This window comes from Ostrinia furnacalis, unplaced genomic scaffold, assembly GCF_004193835.3.
Source record: "Ostrinia furnacalis isolate ACB-3 unplaced genomic scaffold, ASM419383v2 OfSCF4239, whole genome shotgun sequence".
In the NCBI taxonomy this organism is placed as follows: Eukaryota; Metazoa; Arthropoda; class Insecta; order Lepidoptera; family Crambidae; genus Ostrinia; species Ostrinia furnacalis.
In genome coordinates this window covers 757,836-774,747 of record NW_021134478.1, presented here as the reverse complement: position 1 = coordinate 774,747, position 16,912 = coordinate 757,836, and the positions used below count along the sequence as shown (strand labels likewise).

The window sequence follows — 16,912 nt, the reverse complement described above, 5'->3', positions numbered from 1 at the left end:
TATAATTAAACGGACGGATTTATTATATCTCAATGAAAATTAAATATAAAATGATACATCTTACAATAATTAATTAATGAATGATACACTTATTCAATTATTTGTACAAAAATATTAAACTATTGAACAGATTTATCCTGTTCTTGCAGCTTTTGATGTTGCTTCTGGATGGAGTCGAGTACGTGTTTGTAGACCAGCTCTGGGGCCTTCTTCGAGAACTGGAAGTCGCCGTGGCTGAAGTAGTCTTCCTGGATCTTCTTCGACATCGCGATGGGGAGCTCGCGTTCGAGGCGCTTCACGTCCTTGGGGTGCGCCAGCCAGTCGTGCTCGCTGTAGTACAGCGCCACGGGGACGCTCACCTTCTCCAGCTGGTACTTGGGCGGCTGCGGCTTGCCGTACACCTTCTCGTTCATCTGGACGCCGTAGTCGTACATCTTGAACTCGTGTGCGGCCACGGTCTGGCCGTATTGCTGCATCTGCTTCGTGGACGCACCGGCGGGCAAGTGCTTCATGATGGACGGGATCTGCTTCGGCTCCAGGTGCTCCGCGTTCACGCCGGACATCACGAAGTACACGTTCGAGCAGACGTTCTTGCATCCGATCTCGTTCTCGCACATCACGCCGCCCATGGTGCGCACCAACTCCTCGCTGGGCTTGAACTCGCCTTGACCGAGCTGGTGGTTAACGCGTTCGTGGAACCGGCTGGAGGGCTCGATCATGCGGAGCAGGGGGCTGCGCACGTGGCTCATGTACGCCATCGGGGACAGCGCGTGCATCATCACGATCTTGTCGTTGTACTCGGGCCGGGTGGAGAGCAGAGCGAACAAAGCTGTAGTTCCCGAGGAGTGGCCGATGTAGTACATGTTCTGCGTCTTCGATTCCTCGAGAACGTAGTCGATCATAGCTGGCAAGTCGTGCAGGGCGATGTCGTCGTTGCTGTACTGCCAGAAGTCGGGTTGGGCGCGGCTCTTGCTGACGTGACGCGTGTACTTGTTGCCGCGGGCGTTGCCGAGCCAGACGTCGTAGCCGGCGTCGGCGAGCAGGTAGGGCAGAGACTTGCCCGGACCCATCAGGAGCCAGTCGTCGGCGCTACCGAGCAGACCGTGCATGAGGAACACGACCGGCCTGGGCACATCCTTGATGGACTGCTTGCCTGAGATGCGGAACAGCGTGAGGTAGTAGCCATCGTCGGTCTTGACTGTGTGTTCTTCCACGGGGTACTGGTACTTCTTCAGAAGTTCGGTAGCATTCAAGTGTGAGTCTTCCATGTCTTCTTGGGAAGCAACCTCGACGGCCTTGTGGAGCTTGGTCTTGGCTTCAGGCTGGATGTGCTTCATGGCCTTCATGGCTTCACTGAAGATTTTTACCAAGTCTTTCTTCTCAACGGGCCATTCTTCGCTGGAGGCCATCTTCAGGTTGCGCCACATAATGGGGTCACCGTGGAGGGCTTCGGGCTGCTTCTTGAAAGACACTTTCATGCGAGTGAGGGGACCCATATCGGCGAACATCGGTGCAAAGTACTGCTGGTCGAAGTTTTCAAGACGGTTCTGAGGTTTGATAGCTTCCTGGGAGTCGATCTCATTGGATTTTGAGATCACGGAAGAGTCGGAGTGTTTGCTGATCTTCTGGGATTCATTGATGTTGTCCTCTTCATACTGGATGTGTTCGTAGTCGTCGTTGACGGCCATGTTGCTCCTGAGTATCCGTGGCTCTTCGTAAACGTAGTTCTGTTTCCTCACTTGTGTGTAGACGGGGGCATGTTTCTCCTCTGTCTGGCGGTACACTTGCTGTGCGTAGGTAGGCAGGTACCGGGAGTACTGCTCCTGTAGGTAGGGGTCGACGTAGTCTGCCGACCTTGAGGCATGCTGCTGTACCCTGGACCCGCGGATCCTTGGCTGGTATGGGTTGAAGATGCTGCCCGCACACTGGTGGGCAAGGGCGAGGCAGACCAGCAAGCAGACCGCCTTCATGGTGGCCAAATGTGAATTGTACAAAGACACTACTACCGGAGGGTTTTTATACGACTCCATCATATTCAGCAATTGAGCGTGTGTGCGCCATCACTTGTACTGTCAGCTATTTGTATTTGGGGCACGCGATTCGCTAATACAAAGTTCACTTCAAATGCATTTTACGAAATATGAAATGTTTATAGTTCTATAACTACAGTTCTTAATACTATGTATGTAGGAATGTTTATTTAGAAAAAATAATATGGATTTATTGGAGATTCCTGCGAAATAATTTACGCATCAAATAATAAAAATTCATTTAAGCAGATTTTTAAACTTACGATGGATATTAAAGGTAAATAAAATTTGATCTCAAATAGGTGTTACTTAAAGCCAATTTTATTTATGACTAGATTTGCCCGCGGCTTCGACCACGTGAATTTCTATCTGTCACAGAAGAATAGTTTATTACTCGGGAATAATGAATAAATTTATAACGAGCTATGATGACTGCCTGTGACAAACTAAACTTAACGCAAGTGAAGCCGCGGGCAAAAGCTAGTTCTTAATAAGTTATTTATTTTATTAGAAACCACTATAATATGGAGTGCAGGTCGGGTGAAAATCATGTTTTTTTTATTTTAATCAATAAAATCAGATTTTTTTGATTAATTAGATTTTTTTTATTAGGTTTTGCGATCATTTCTTTAGTTTTACTTACGGGAAACATTTTTAGGGTTCCGTACCTCAAAAGGAAAAAACGGAACCCTTATAGGATCACTTTGTTGTCCGTCTGTCCGTCCGTCTGTCAAGACCCTTTATCTCAAGAACACGTGAACGTATCAAGCTGAAATTCACATGAAATACTCAGGTCCCTTTAAGCTGTGAAAATATCAAATTTCTAAGCCAAGCCAATCAAAAGATACAGCCGATTATGTCGATATTTTCAACAAATTTTCGATACTCGCAAAGGAATCAAACCTACAGGATACTTCCCGTAAACTCAGAATCTTGAAATTTGGCATAAAGCATTGTCATATAATGCAATATAGGAAAAATTGCGAAAATTACATTTTTTTAGTTATATGTATAATATAATAAAAATCTATACTTATAATAAATCTGTAGAGTGGTCAATTCTGTACATGAAATATATTTTCAAAATAACTATCAGGGGGTGATTAGTGATCGATACTGATGCCAGATATGCAATCAGTAAAATTTTTGTCTGTCTGTCTGTCTGTCTGTATGTTCCTTATAGAAACAAAAACTACTCGACGGATTTTAACGAAACTTGGTATAATTATTCTTCATACTGCTGGGCAGGTTATAGGATACTTAGGAATTCCCACGGGAACGGGAATTAGCGGGAAAATCCTTTTGTATGAAAAATCTAAACCGCTTAAGTTAGACGCTTGAAATTTGGCATGCAGGTACCTTAGTAAACTTAAAGCTTAGTTACAACATGATATTGCAAAATTCCCACGGGAACGGGAGATAGCGGGAAAAAACATTTGTATGAAAAAATCTAAACCGCGTAAGATAGATGAAGGGGGTAAAACGGGATCCACGCGTACGAAGTCGCGGGCGGCCGCTAGTATTTTAATAAAATGAAACTTACTACCTTATTTCTCACGAACGAATAAAGGTATCAAATTGAAATTTATACCAAATACCTAGATCTATTGTCCCTTTAAGAAGTAAAAAAATCAAACTTCTAAGCTAACGCGATCAAAAGATACAGCAGTTTATAACGACACCTTAGACGAATTTCCGTCACACGCTAGGGAATCAAAACCTACAAGGTACTTCCTGTGAACTCAGAATCTTGAAATTCGGCACGAAGCAACGTTATATAGTTACAGATAAAGGGAAAATTGCGAAAATGATAAATTCGAAGTTATATAAAATATAAAATATTATTTTTGCTTACATGACATAAAATATTTTTTTAATAATTATAAACTTACTACCTACCCTTTTTCACATGAACGCGTAGAGATATTAAAGTTGAAATTCATATCAAACACTTCTTAAATCTAATTGCCTCTAAACTGTGAGAAATTCTAAATCAACGCAAAAATTCAAAACGCTGAGGAGACCTACCTATAATGCAAATATAGGAAAAATAAATAAATAAAAAATAATCATAACGCATATTTTGAAATTCGCCACTACTCGCAACGGAATCAAGTAAGTAATTTGATTTAATACGTCATAAATTGTAAACCGCTACGTTTGTATGGCGGAACCCTCGGTGTGCGAGCCCGACTCGCACTTGGCCGGTTTTTATTTACGTAGAATTGATGTATTGCAACACCGCCAAAAAAATAAATTATGTGGTTATCTAAAAATCGCAAATAAGTAATGTTTGTATGGAAAAAATATTTTTTTTCAGATTCTCCATACAAAACGACAATTTCACACATTAACACCTAATATTAACATTGTTTTCGAACATTACAGTTGATTCATATAAACTCCCAGCCGTTCATTAATTAAATTTTCGGTCATTGATTTAAATCAGTGATTTTTATTTAAAAAATCATGCAATAAAAATAGATTTAATAAATAATCTTGATTTAAATCATGCAAGCCTGAGTACAGCGTTGACAAAATTAAATTATAACCTAAGATACAGGAACCTTCCTTGTTCAGTTTAGGTAAAATAGAACGGCAGAATAATACAAAGTTGTCTGGATGCAGGTTCGATTCATTCGAGACGGGTGATAATAATTCTTATTTAAATTTTAAATCGTAAAGATTCACATCTCAAACTAAACTTAAATAACTTGAAAAAATCGAATCAGCTAAAATGGGAATCGAACCTACCCACGACCTTTCGCTTAGCACATTTACTTATTATCACATTTAATAATTGGGTCACAATGTGCATTTTATTTTAAAGTTCATTTCATTATTTCTTTACCCGCTTAAGCTTCATCTTAACTTTAACCGTATTGTAACTATCTTTAACCGGTATTTTTGTATGGAGTTTGACATACTGTTGATATTTGTTATAGTTAAAGTTATAGGGCTCAATTATACCGAGCTAGTGCCTTCCTAAGCAAGAAACATACTCGTCACCTTCGTCATTCTGTCAATTGTATCCAAGACTCATTAAACAAGTAAAACCATAAAAAGTATTTTTACCCACACCCACCTGGGAATCGAACCCAGGAGTTACATCTACTACGCTATTATTTACTTAATTTACCACAAACTAAGTAACTTTATTAAAATTGATTCACGACATGAAACGACGCATGTAACAATGTAGAACAGTTGAACAAGCATTTTAAACTTGTAACTTGCAGAAATTAATTTTTACAAAACAATGCACAAATTGATTTTCATATTCAACAATAGCTAGACTTTTCCCGCGACTCCATCTATGTAATGCGTCTATTAAGCCCGTTTTCACCATCAATCCCTAATTTTAAGTGACCCCTTTGAAAACAAAATTCCTGTTATATGTCACCATAGGGGTCACTTAAAAGTTAGGGATTGATGGTGGAAACGGGCATCAGTCTCTAAAAAGTGCGATTTCGGTGATTCCCTTCCATTCAATATTATTATTATCTTGACTTCTATTAAAGACAGGCTATAAAGCTTGTATGTAGCACCTACACATTTTTTTAATCCTTACATTTATAAATGTTACATGAATATTATTGAATATAGCGGCCCGCCCCGGCTTCGCATGGGTGGGCTGGGTAGCTCTAGTTAGGTAGATAAGTATCTGTCAACAATTAAAAAAAAAATGGTGAAAGAATTTTTCAAATCGGTCCAGTAGTTTCGGAGCCTATTCAATACAAACATACAAAACTTTCCTCTTTAAAAATATTAATTTAGTAGATCGAGGTCAGCGGTACTCAAACTGTTTCCCGCGGAGCCCTTCTGGGGTGGTACGGCTTCAGCTAGGGTTTATGAAATTGTTTAATGGAAGAATGAGTCAAACAAATCCTACTAATCCCAACTAATATTATAAATGCGAAAGTAACTCTGTCTGTCTGTTACGCTTTCCCGCTTAAACCTCGCAACCGATTTTGATGAAATTTGGCATAGAGATAATTTGAGTCCCGGGAAAGAACATAGGATAGTTTTTATCCCGGTTTTTGAAACAGGGACGCGCGCGATAAAGTTTTTCTGTGACAGACAAAATTCCACGCGGGCGAAGCCGCGGGCGGAAAGCTAGTATTATAATAAATTCGAAAGTTTGGATGTCTGGATGGATATTTGTTACTCTTTCACGCAAAAACTACTGAACGGATTTTGATGAAAGTTTACAGTATTATTATTTATAACCCAGAATAACACATAGGCTATAATTTATGACGATCTGTGACACTAAATTTCACGCGGGTGAAGCCTCGGGCAAAAGCTAGTGAATAATATTTTTTTTCAGCATTAGCTTTTCTTATCATAGGGTATCAAGTAACTTGCTGAACTGTTCTAAACTTCTGCCATCTTAAGTACCACAGTCAAAGTCAACACACTATTTTTATTGAAAATACAACAAAATAATCAATTAATAATTAGTTTCGTATATTCTAGAAATAAAATTACCTACGTATTACCTAGTTGTGTTTTGATATTAATTTTCCATCTGTTCAAAAGTTTGAGAGCTGTTGTAGGTACGAAAAGGTTTTGTAGGTCAGGTAGCCTGCGTAATGTTAGTGGTTGCAACTTGGACTCCAGTGATCTGAAAGTCCTGGGTTCGATTTCTGAGATATTATGTAGTGACAAAACGCTTTATATGGTAATGGCATTAGAATTTTGTTAATAAGGTTTTTACGTCTTTATAGTTTGTTAATTTAATAAGGTATAGTTATTGGTTTGGGCTCATAAAAACTGACCACAGAGTGTTATTAGGTACATACCCCCCACAACAAATCGTATATTATTAGACACAATTATTTAATGACAAAAGCAATAAAATTCAGATAAAACACTTTTCGACTACCAAGGATATTTGGTAGTCTGTGGTATGCACAGTATAACTACTGTGGTATAACGACAGTTAGTTAATGTATGTAACTCTATCTTTTGCACCATTGCTACAGCTACGAGTACTTACTACTGGTGAATAATAGTGTTGATCATTATTATAGTATTCAGTAGTATGTAATAAACAGCACTTAATGTTGATTTATTTTAATGGCAGTGGCCGATGTTCGCCGTGGTGGAGCGGACCATGCAAAGGATGTGGTACTAGTTAGGTACTCTATGGTTCTGTCCAAAGCTAGCGGAAAATCATCTCACGTCACTAAATCCAATTGAACAAAAAACATGATCGCCAAGGTCGATAAGTCGGAGAGCGATCAGTTCATTTTTAAAACACCCAAAGATCACTCGTGTGATGGCTAAGGTTAACATAACATACCTGTTTATAATCGTGATTGCGACTGCGGCCGCCCGAGCACAATTGGCGGACATCCTATTTCCCGGACTGGCGAAAAACGCGCGGAGCTTCACAAACCTACTGGCCGACCAGCCGCTGGTGCAGGTGGCCTCGCAAGTCTCCGGGAACGTATTCTCCACTCTCATCCAGGGACTGACCGCCATCCCTCTCGCCACAGCCAGGTCCTTCCACCCTACGATCAACTTTCCAAGCCTACTCAGCGACAGCAACATCGTCGACTACTCCCAAAATATAGTAACCGACTTCAATGTAGGGTCAAACAACGAGGACGTGAGGTTGAACGTCGCGGAACTCATTCTCAAATATGGATACCCCATGGAGCGACACAGAGCAGTCACGGAAGACGGATACATCCTCCAGATGTTCCGTATCCCAAGCAACGGGTCTGCAGTGTTTCTTATGCACGGGCTGCTGGGAAGTGCTGACGACTACGTGATAGCGGGCCCGGAGAGTTCTCTCGCGTATATCCTCGCTAGAGAAGGATACGACGTCTGGCTGGGCAATGCTCGAGGAAACAAACATTCAAGAAATCACATGGAATTCAAGGCATCCGACGCCATCTTCTGGGATTTCTCTTGGCACGAAATCGGCTGCTACGACTTGCCGGCTATGATCGATTACGTTTTAAACATTACAGAGCAGAAATCGCTGAAGTACATCGGACACTCACAGGGGACGACGTCATTCTTCGTGATGGCATCTGAAAGGCCGGAGTACAATGAAAAGATTTCATTGATGGTTGCTCTCTCACCGGTGGCTTTTATGTCACATGCGAATTCGCCTTTAATACGACTCTTGTCACCGACAAGCAATCTTCTTTACGGGCTATTGAAGTCAATCGGCGTATATGAGTTTCTTCCGGACAGCTCGTTGACGCGGACTATGAAGCAACTGATGTGCGGCAGCGGACCATTGGCGGAGATCCTTTGTAGTAATGTGTTGTTTTTGATGGTTGGTTTCGGGTTTGACCAGTTGAATGTGACGAATTTGCCTGTGATATACTCTCATGTGCCGTCTGGTGCTTCATCGAAGCAGTTTGTGCATTATGGGCAGGGAGTTATCTCGAGAGAGTTCAGGCAGTTTGATTACGGCCACTCGGAGAACGTGCGAAGGTACGGTTCGAGCCAGCCTCCTAAGTATAACCTGAAGAACATAGTTGCGCCGATCTCGTTATTCTACAGCGATGCCGACTGGTTGTCACACCCTACAGATGTGGATGAGTTGTACAGTCATTTAGATAGTGCGATTGACATTTACAAAATCCCATTGGAGCGATTCAATCACTTAGATTTCATATGGGCGAAGGATTTTGAAAATATAATATACAGCAGATTAAGGAAACTGTTAATGCACTTTTAATAAATGGCTTAATGGGAGTTTTTATGTAGGTACAACATACAATGAAATCCTTCTTAGATAATAATCGCATAACGTTTCCGCCTTTAAATTCATAATGACTTAGGTACACGCCTAATGGTCATATTTTCATCTCAGTATTATCACAGAATAAATTCTTATTAGTAACTTAATCGGCTTAAACTTATTTATTTTGTAACATGAAAAATTACACCTACCTATTATTTAATGGCATAAGACATAGGTACCCACATACTGATGTAATTTTAGTAAATATACTAAGTACCTACTTAAATCTATTAATATTAGTTTACTTATTCCCATACAAAAACTACCCGAACTTGATTTGGATTTGGGCGCGGTCTTCTTAAAACTAGGTAGGTGCGTAATAAATAACTAATATTAACTAGCAAAAACGTGACCTACCTAGTAGGTACCTAGTCTCCGCCCAGTTTTTATTTTTATTCTGCAAGACTTCCAATTTAAGATACACAGAAGTATCGAAAGCGAATGATGTCATAGGATTTTTATCATGTGTAAAAAACCTTTGGTCAAAAGGAATAAGTATAGGTACCTCTTGAGTAATAGTCGCAATAGTAACAGATAACATATTATTAATACATAATATTAATTATAATTAAGAAGTAAGTAATGTACCTAGATTTCTGGTGAGACCCCATAAATACGCCTCCAAAGCTTATGCGAATAGTATTCTAAATTTAAACTGACTTGAAAAAGCTTAGGAAATGAACCTGGGATTCGCTGCATTCAAATTCAAATGTGGTCGAGGTCGATTATAATCTTTATTTTTAACCACAAATAAATCAAAATCATTGCTAAGTACATAGATAGGCACTAACACTACTATTATTATAATTAAAGAGTAAAACTCGCTGTCTGTTTGTTGTTAACGTTATACTCATGTTCAAAGAAGATAAACTTTAACTATGAATTTTTTCTGTAAAATTGTCTATTAGAACAACTTCCATAAGATTAACGTGCTGCTATTTAAAAAAAAAAGACTAAATTGAAATCCAAGTAGACCGGAACCATGGGCAGAAGCTAGCTATAATTAAAACAGTATTCGCAGAACGCATTGATTGTTGCACAATCACTATCGTTACTATACTATACTATGACGCATGTAAAAGGTCAAGCTTCCTAGGTAAACTTATACACATTCGCGTCCTCGTATTTTGAAAGCATTAATGTAAATAAAACATCTTAAAAACAAAGTCATAACATCTTAATAAATTATAACTCAAGTGAGTATCAATCTCAGATCAAGAATTTGATTTGAATGTTTTGCCCAATTCCGGTAAACATTAGGTACAGTGTGAATTCACACTGTTTTGTGCTGTTACAAACACTAGCTTTTGCCCGCGGATTCGCGGTCTCAAACAAATTCTTTTTTATATCCAATTCATCTAAATCGGTTCAGTGGTTTAGTAACCTCTAACTAAACCACTGAACCTGTCCACAGTGCCTGAGAGAAAAAATATCCATCCATCCATAAACTTTTACATTTTAATATTGTTATGAGTTCCATAAACGCTAAAGCGCCCCTACTATACTAGGATTATGAAATACTGAGAGATTAACGAACCTTTAACCACTTTTTAAGTATTATTGTGTCAAAAGGTCTATCTCTATAAGTTCTTCAAAGCCCCGTGAAAACTAAAAACACAACAATCAGACATACAGCGTTATTTTCACGTTAATATTAGTATAGATTTGTTCAAATTAATGTTCAGTCCAGTTAGGCTTGCGAAAGAGTTAACAGGAAGTGTGTGCTAAGCAAAAACACGATTGGCTACGTATTAACTACCTACTTCATGGAAACTTGACCTGTGAGTCCGTCGGTTGATTATTATCCAAAAATGTTAATTAGTACAATCATAATAATAAAGTAACTAACGGAGTAGTAGCTGAACGCATGAATGCGGTCCAGCGTTCATAATCAATCACATTTGAATTTTTTTATATTATTTTTCTTTATTCAGAAAACCACAGCTCTTTATAATAATAATACAAACAGGTATTTTTGTTCTTACAGCCAATAATGGATTCTATATATTATTACAACCTCGTAAAAAACAGTCAAAGGGGCAAAAAAGAAACATAGGCTTGCATGCAGATTGTGTGTGTGTGTGTGTGTGTGTGTGCGTGTGAGGGCATGTGCGTGTGTTTTCATTTACCTAATAAGTCGCAAATCTCCCTCTTGAAAGAGTGCCTGGACGTGCAAAACAAATCGACTTGACTAAACTTTTTAAGCGGTTTCAAAAATACTAATCTAAAAATGTAATAATAGTAAAAATGTGAAGTATTATGTACTTTTTTTGACACACCCTTTGCAAAAAAACTTGTACCCTGTGCAGAGACGCACCCCCATGATGGTCCGTCTCTGCACAGGGTACAAGTTTTTTTGAATTTATAATTGTTTGTGTGTATGTTTATTTTTGAACCCGTTTAATATGGACTTTTAAAAATTGTCTGAAATAAAGAATTTTTATTTTATTTATTATTTTATTTATTTGCTCAAAAGCAATGTCCTTTCAAACATTTTTAACAGCGCAAATAAATAATAGACAAACTGGTTCTAACACGGGCATACACGGACTTTCGAATTAGTGAGTTTTAATACTAAGGCTATGTCGCACCATCAAACTTTAACCGTAACTATAACGACATCCGGTGTTTTTTGTATGAAATTTAACAGATTTTTGACGTTTGTTAAAGCTACAGTAAGATGGTGCAACCCAGCCTAAGTAACTTTGGAAACAACGTTACAGGCCCTGCGACTTCATCATAGCTAATGTTGCACTACAAACTGTTATTTTGGGTCAAGAACTAAAATCGTGGTGCGTGACTACAAGATTGAAGAAGGAAGCAGGGAAATACCCACTTCTTGTATCTGAATGGCGAATGGTCGCCGATCGGCCCCGTATCTACACATTCGTGTGTGAAATTAAGACAATGGTTGGCCAAGCGTGAAAACAACCGGATGCACTGACAATCTTCAATTGTTATGTGATGGACGATTTATGTGCCCTGTCATCTTCATTCTTCATGGTAGGCCCAGTAGTAAAGCGATGTAAGGTTTTATTGATACAAAATTACAGATGAAAATGTGGTTAATAATAAGAAAGTCTGAGACCAACGTAGAGGCGACTAAGTACCTACTTTAGGTACAAATATGCAAACATTAGGTTTCCCCAATCTGTCTCCAGCGTGAGAAGTGAGAAGTGTTAGTAGGCCAATTCCAGGCCAAATGCTTCATTTGGCGGTTGAATTAGAGAGAGTCATGAAACTCACAATTTAAAGGTAATTTAAATTTATGAATGAAACTTAGGTCATCAATAATTTTTTGATTGATCCAAACGTGAGCGATTTCGGAAGTTAACTACTAAAAATAATAATATCGTTTTTTTAGATAGGTAGGTCCTATGTTTTCATTGGTATAGCAGCCATACAGCCATACCACACCCATACGAAAATAAATATCGTCGCTCGTCAGCTTCCCTCCTCCTTCAGCTGTAAAAACGGCCGGGTTCCTACAAAAAAGTTGAGTACCAGTGGCTTGGTTCATTCTATCTTACGTATTTGACGTAATGGGAAATGTGGCTTACCTATTATAAGTTGTTAATATGTAAGATTTTTTACATAAGTAATGCAGTTAAGTTAGTTTTACCCTCAGATTTTACCACAGGTTTTACACTGTATTAACAATTTAACCAAACAGGCATACCTACTTACCTACCTACCTACCTACAACAATAGGATAGAATAGCTTTTGTGATACCAGTACGGCTAGCACGAAAAACTTTCGAGTTCAAATCGTTTGCGTACCTACTCGAATCGCCATTAAAAGATTTAGTAAGAAAACTACAACAGCGCCCTTGTGAACGTGTCGTAAAGTGAACTTAGTATGAGATGTGGTTTCCACGTTATCGTTTAATTCGAAGATTGAGTATCGAATACGCAAACAATTCGAAGACGAAAGTTGTTCATGCTAGAGGTACAGGTGATACCTAATAGATGTCGATTTTGTATCCCTCGTTCGTTTCAGCCAAATGATGTCCATAGCTGTACAAAGGCCTCCCTCCCCCAAGGATTTCCATAACGACAGGTCCTCCCGAGATCGTCCGTCCTCCTAGTGGGGGGCTAGGGGGCCTGCCCACACTACGCTTCCGGCCCATGGTCGCCACTCGCTATTTTTCTGCCCCATTATCGGCCATCAGCTCGCCCGACCACTTAGTACTAGTGCTACCTTTATTTAATTTTTTTTCTCATTTAACATTCGCCTCATCAATGCCATTCAACCTCTAATCCATAACTGTGCATTCAACGGTGTTTCAATATTACGAAAAAGTCACGGTCAAGAGTTAAAAATAAACCTAATTTTAGCATAATCGTGGGTATGGTAATCCATCAATCAATCATTATAGGTAAATAGGTAACTAATAGCCGTGCTTGCTAATAGGTCATTTTATAGAGAGCAACTCTGTCTGTCACACTTTTTCACGCTAAAAACCACTGAAACCAATTAGATAGACGCGCAGATAGTTTTAGAACTAGAGAAAATCAAAGGATTAGCTAGATAAGATAGATTTATGCCGGTTTTTGAAACGCAAAAAATTCACGCGGGCGAAGCCTCGGGCAAAAGCTAGTAAAAATTATAAAACTTGCCCTTGCGCAATCTACACATGAACGTCATGAACTATAGGAAGTCTAAATGCCTTATAGTTATAGTAAAGCTGAAATTCTACACGTCATTATCTAAAATAAATCTAATTAAATTCATGAATAACTTTTTTGTTACATGCCTACTCTAACTTCTGTTTGGCTCAAGAGTTGACTGGAAGAAATTACTTAACTGATGCTGTAGGTAGGTAGGTACTATGTAGCATAGTCCTACTAATATTATAAATGCGTAAGTTTGTATGGATGTCTGGAACTGGATGTTAACATGTTTGTTACTCTTTCACGCAAAAACTACTGAACGGATTTTGATGAAACTTTGCAGTAGTGTGCAGCAGTGTGCAAATAAATTAATTTGAATTTTTAGTATTATTGTATAAAACCCAGAATAACATATAGGCTATAATTTATGACGATATGTGACAAACTAAATTTCACGCGGGTGAAGCCGCGGGCAAAAGCTAGTCATAAATAATTTGGTAACAGAAGTCATCTTAGATGCAATCTAATTCACTCACCAATCAATCTACTGCCACTTCTCACTTCTGTTCTTGCCAATTGATTTTTATATTCTTGTATCATTCATTAGGTTCGGGTTTCGATACCTGGGTGAGAGTGGGACACATAAGTATGTAGCTCGAGTTTAAATCAATTTGCAATTTCTAGCTGTAATTCGGATTTCTGTAGGGCCTTCTAAAGGTAACAAAGAGGTGTGACCTCAATTCATTCAATCAACATATGACAGAGGAAGATATAAATTACCTCAGCAGATCAACTCTATAGTATTAATGTCACATGTACCTACTACAAGTACATCCTTGAATGTTAGGACCTATGTAAACCCTGGTCTTTCTATTATAAATAACTCTACTTCTCCCATCACTAAGACAGTCTTAATTTAAATATAAATAAAATATGAGGATAGTGAAAAGAAGAATCAATAAGATAAAACTTAATTTATTTACATCTTAAATAGAATATTGATATTCAGACAATAATGTGGTTGTGGAAAATAAAATAATCATATGCATTGTGACAAAAATTACCTGAAACAAAAAAATTCTTAGTTGTTATAACTATTAACTAGAAAAATTACATCTAGGTATTAATAATTCAGTAAGTTTTTACAGTTTATGGCTATGATGATTATTATGACATGGTAAAGGTCACAAAAACAGTAGAATGCCTTTTTAATCAAGAGAGGTACCTATTTCCCCAAAAGCATGAAGATCACGTGACAGTATGACTCAGGTAGCCAACTAGCCAAAGTAACTAAGAATTTCTAAGGCTATGGTCTCAAAGCAACACCTAAACAATAGTTTTAGAATAGTGGGGTCGTCAAGTTTAAATATTAATACCTGATACCTACCACACAACTCAACGATGGTAGGTAGATAAGTTTCAGTAATAGGTTTACTAATATTACTCTTTTACCTAATCAGGTGCTATAAAAGTGGGCAGTAGCCAGTAATAACAGAAAATTTATGTATTTTTTTAAATTGGGGTATTCCCAATGGCTATGGCTATGGTGCTTCACCATTCATAGCGGTAGGGACATTAAATATAGCAAATAATTAATTACTTGATAACATAACAACAAAATTCAACTTACTTTGATGAGCTGTTTGCGTTGATGTAATGGTAAAGAATTACCAATAAGAATATAGATACTCCCAGGATGTTGGAGAATACCGCCAACTGGATATCGGTAATCATGATGCTGGCGTCTGAAAATTAAATTTATTCATGTTTTATGTGGCTATAAACTTGATAATTATTGTTTCAAATGGTTTAGGTTAAGTTTTCGTCGGCATTTGAGATTTGAATTTAATGGTGCTACGAGATGGTTAGAAATTAAGGACTACTTTAATTTTCTATAACTCTTCATAGAAATTAAGTGTAAACTTACCGTTCTTATTACTTTTCGTCGAAATAAATGAAAATTGATTGTTTACAAAACCGTAAGGAACACGTCAGACACGTACTGAAATACACAGATAAAAAAACAAACTCTTCAAACATTTTACCATTTTACAAAGTTACGTAGGTATTTCATACTTTTGCCATAGTTTGTACTTTATCATAAATAGATTTAATAAAATATATTATACCTAATAATATTAATTTATAATAAAAATACATTAAGCATGTAAATAATGTCGCTTGTTTGCCACCATAGAGAAAAGTAATACATAGGAAATAGAGAACCCTCTCTGTCAAATTTTTGAGCCTACTAATTGACAGCCTGGTGTTAAATTCGCTGTACTTAACCTACGTACGTAACGCTCACATACACACATAGTACACGCACACATACATACATAAAGTCCACGCACACATACACACAGTTCACGCACACATAGGCCCTCATAACCTTCAAAGAATTATTGTTTTTTTGATGTACAATGTAGAATTTTTTCAAATCCATTATTTTGAAAGTATTTATCTTTATGGTGTACGTATTGTATTATTTTCAAAACAATGGATTTGGAAAAATTCTACATTGCACATGGAAATGCAAATAAACAAAAACTTTTCAATTTAATAATTTTACTTTATTTATGAACACACATAATATTATACACCAAAAGCGTCTTTTCGCAAAGTTTTCAACAACACTAAAAAAGCATTTGCACTTTGAGAAAACTCAGATCACTTGTTAACATAACAGAAAGTTTCTTCGCGATTCACGAAGGAACGAACAAAACTCCGATGAACCAGAACAGCAGCAAAAAAAAATGTTTTTTGAGGCTGAAGACGATAAAAAGTGTGTTGGTTGATGAGATTAATAGGCTACACATGTAATCTAAATCTAAAAATACTTTTATGGCTGGAAAGCTGTAATTTTAAGACTATTTTCATTGTTTCTTTGAAATTAAAACTAACGTAAGTATTTATGTAGTAGCTTTATTTGTTCATTAATGTTGTACACACAGCTTAAATTAAATAATTACGGGATAAATTAGAAGGTGGAGAAGCACCGGTCTCTTCACTCTGAAGGTGGGCGGCATCACGGTGGATTGGTTACTGGTGCTTGGGGTGTTCCGATCGGCTTCTGTAATGTAATTTAATTTCATATTAACATGAAAAAGGTTTACACTATAATAATATTTACAACAATATTTAAATTATAAACCTTGATTAATANGACTACAAACATAGGCATGACCAAGTAGCAGCAATAATCCATCAACATTTAGCGTTCAAATTCCAATTCATTTCACAAAAAACTCCATATTACAAATACCAGCCTGACACAGTTCTAGACAACGAAAATTACAAAATATACTAGGATAGAACCATTATTACTGATAAAACAATCCACTACAATAGACCCGATATAACTTTACATGACAAAACTAATAAGACCGTATATTTAATTGATATAGCAGTATGCAATACGCACAACTTACAAACTACACACTCAGAAAAACTAGCTAAGTACAGAGATCTTTCAATAGAAATCAGAACGCAATGG

General features: G+C 37.7%; 3 protein-coding genes across 3 annotated transcripts; 1 reads left to right on the top strand and 2 right to left on the bottom strand.

The window, feature by feature from the left end:
* On the bottom strand, window positions 1-1,970 carry LOC114359148 (lipase 3). The gene has a single exon (XM_028313411.1). The coding sequence runs from the start codon at window positions 1,968-1,970 to the stop codon at window positions 120-122; it is 1,851 nt and encodes a 616-aa protein (XP_028169212.1). The 3' UTR covers window positions 1-119.
* A 5,331-nt stretch (window positions 1,971-7,301) lies between these two features.
* On the top strand, window positions 7,302-8,939 carry LOC114359137 (lipase 3). The gene has a single exon (XM_028313400.1). It carries the CDS (start codon window positions 7,315-7,317, stop codon window positions 8,734-8,736), a length of 1,422 nt encoding a protein of 473 aa, XP_028169201.1. The 5' UTR covers window positions 7,302-7,314; the 3' UTR covers window positions 8,737-8,939.
* Window positions 8,940-14,373: 5,434 nt separating this feature from the next.
* On the bottom strand, window positions 14,374-15,448 carry LOC114359149 (dolichyl-diphosphooligosaccharide--protein glycosyltransferase subunit 4). The gene is made up of 3 exons (XM_028313413.1): window positions 15,344-15,448; window positions 15,047-15,161; window positions 14,374-14,480 (listed from the first exon to the last, which is right to left on the bottom strand). The coding sequence occupies exons 2-3, from the start codon at window positions 15,148-15,150 to the stop codon at window positions 14,477-14,479; spliced, it is 108 nt and encodes a 35-aa protein (XP_028169214.1). The 5' UTR covers window positions 15,151-15,161; window positions 15,344-15,448; the 3' UTR covers window positions 14,374-14,476.
* Window positions 15,449-16,912: the final 1,464 nt, after the last annotated feature.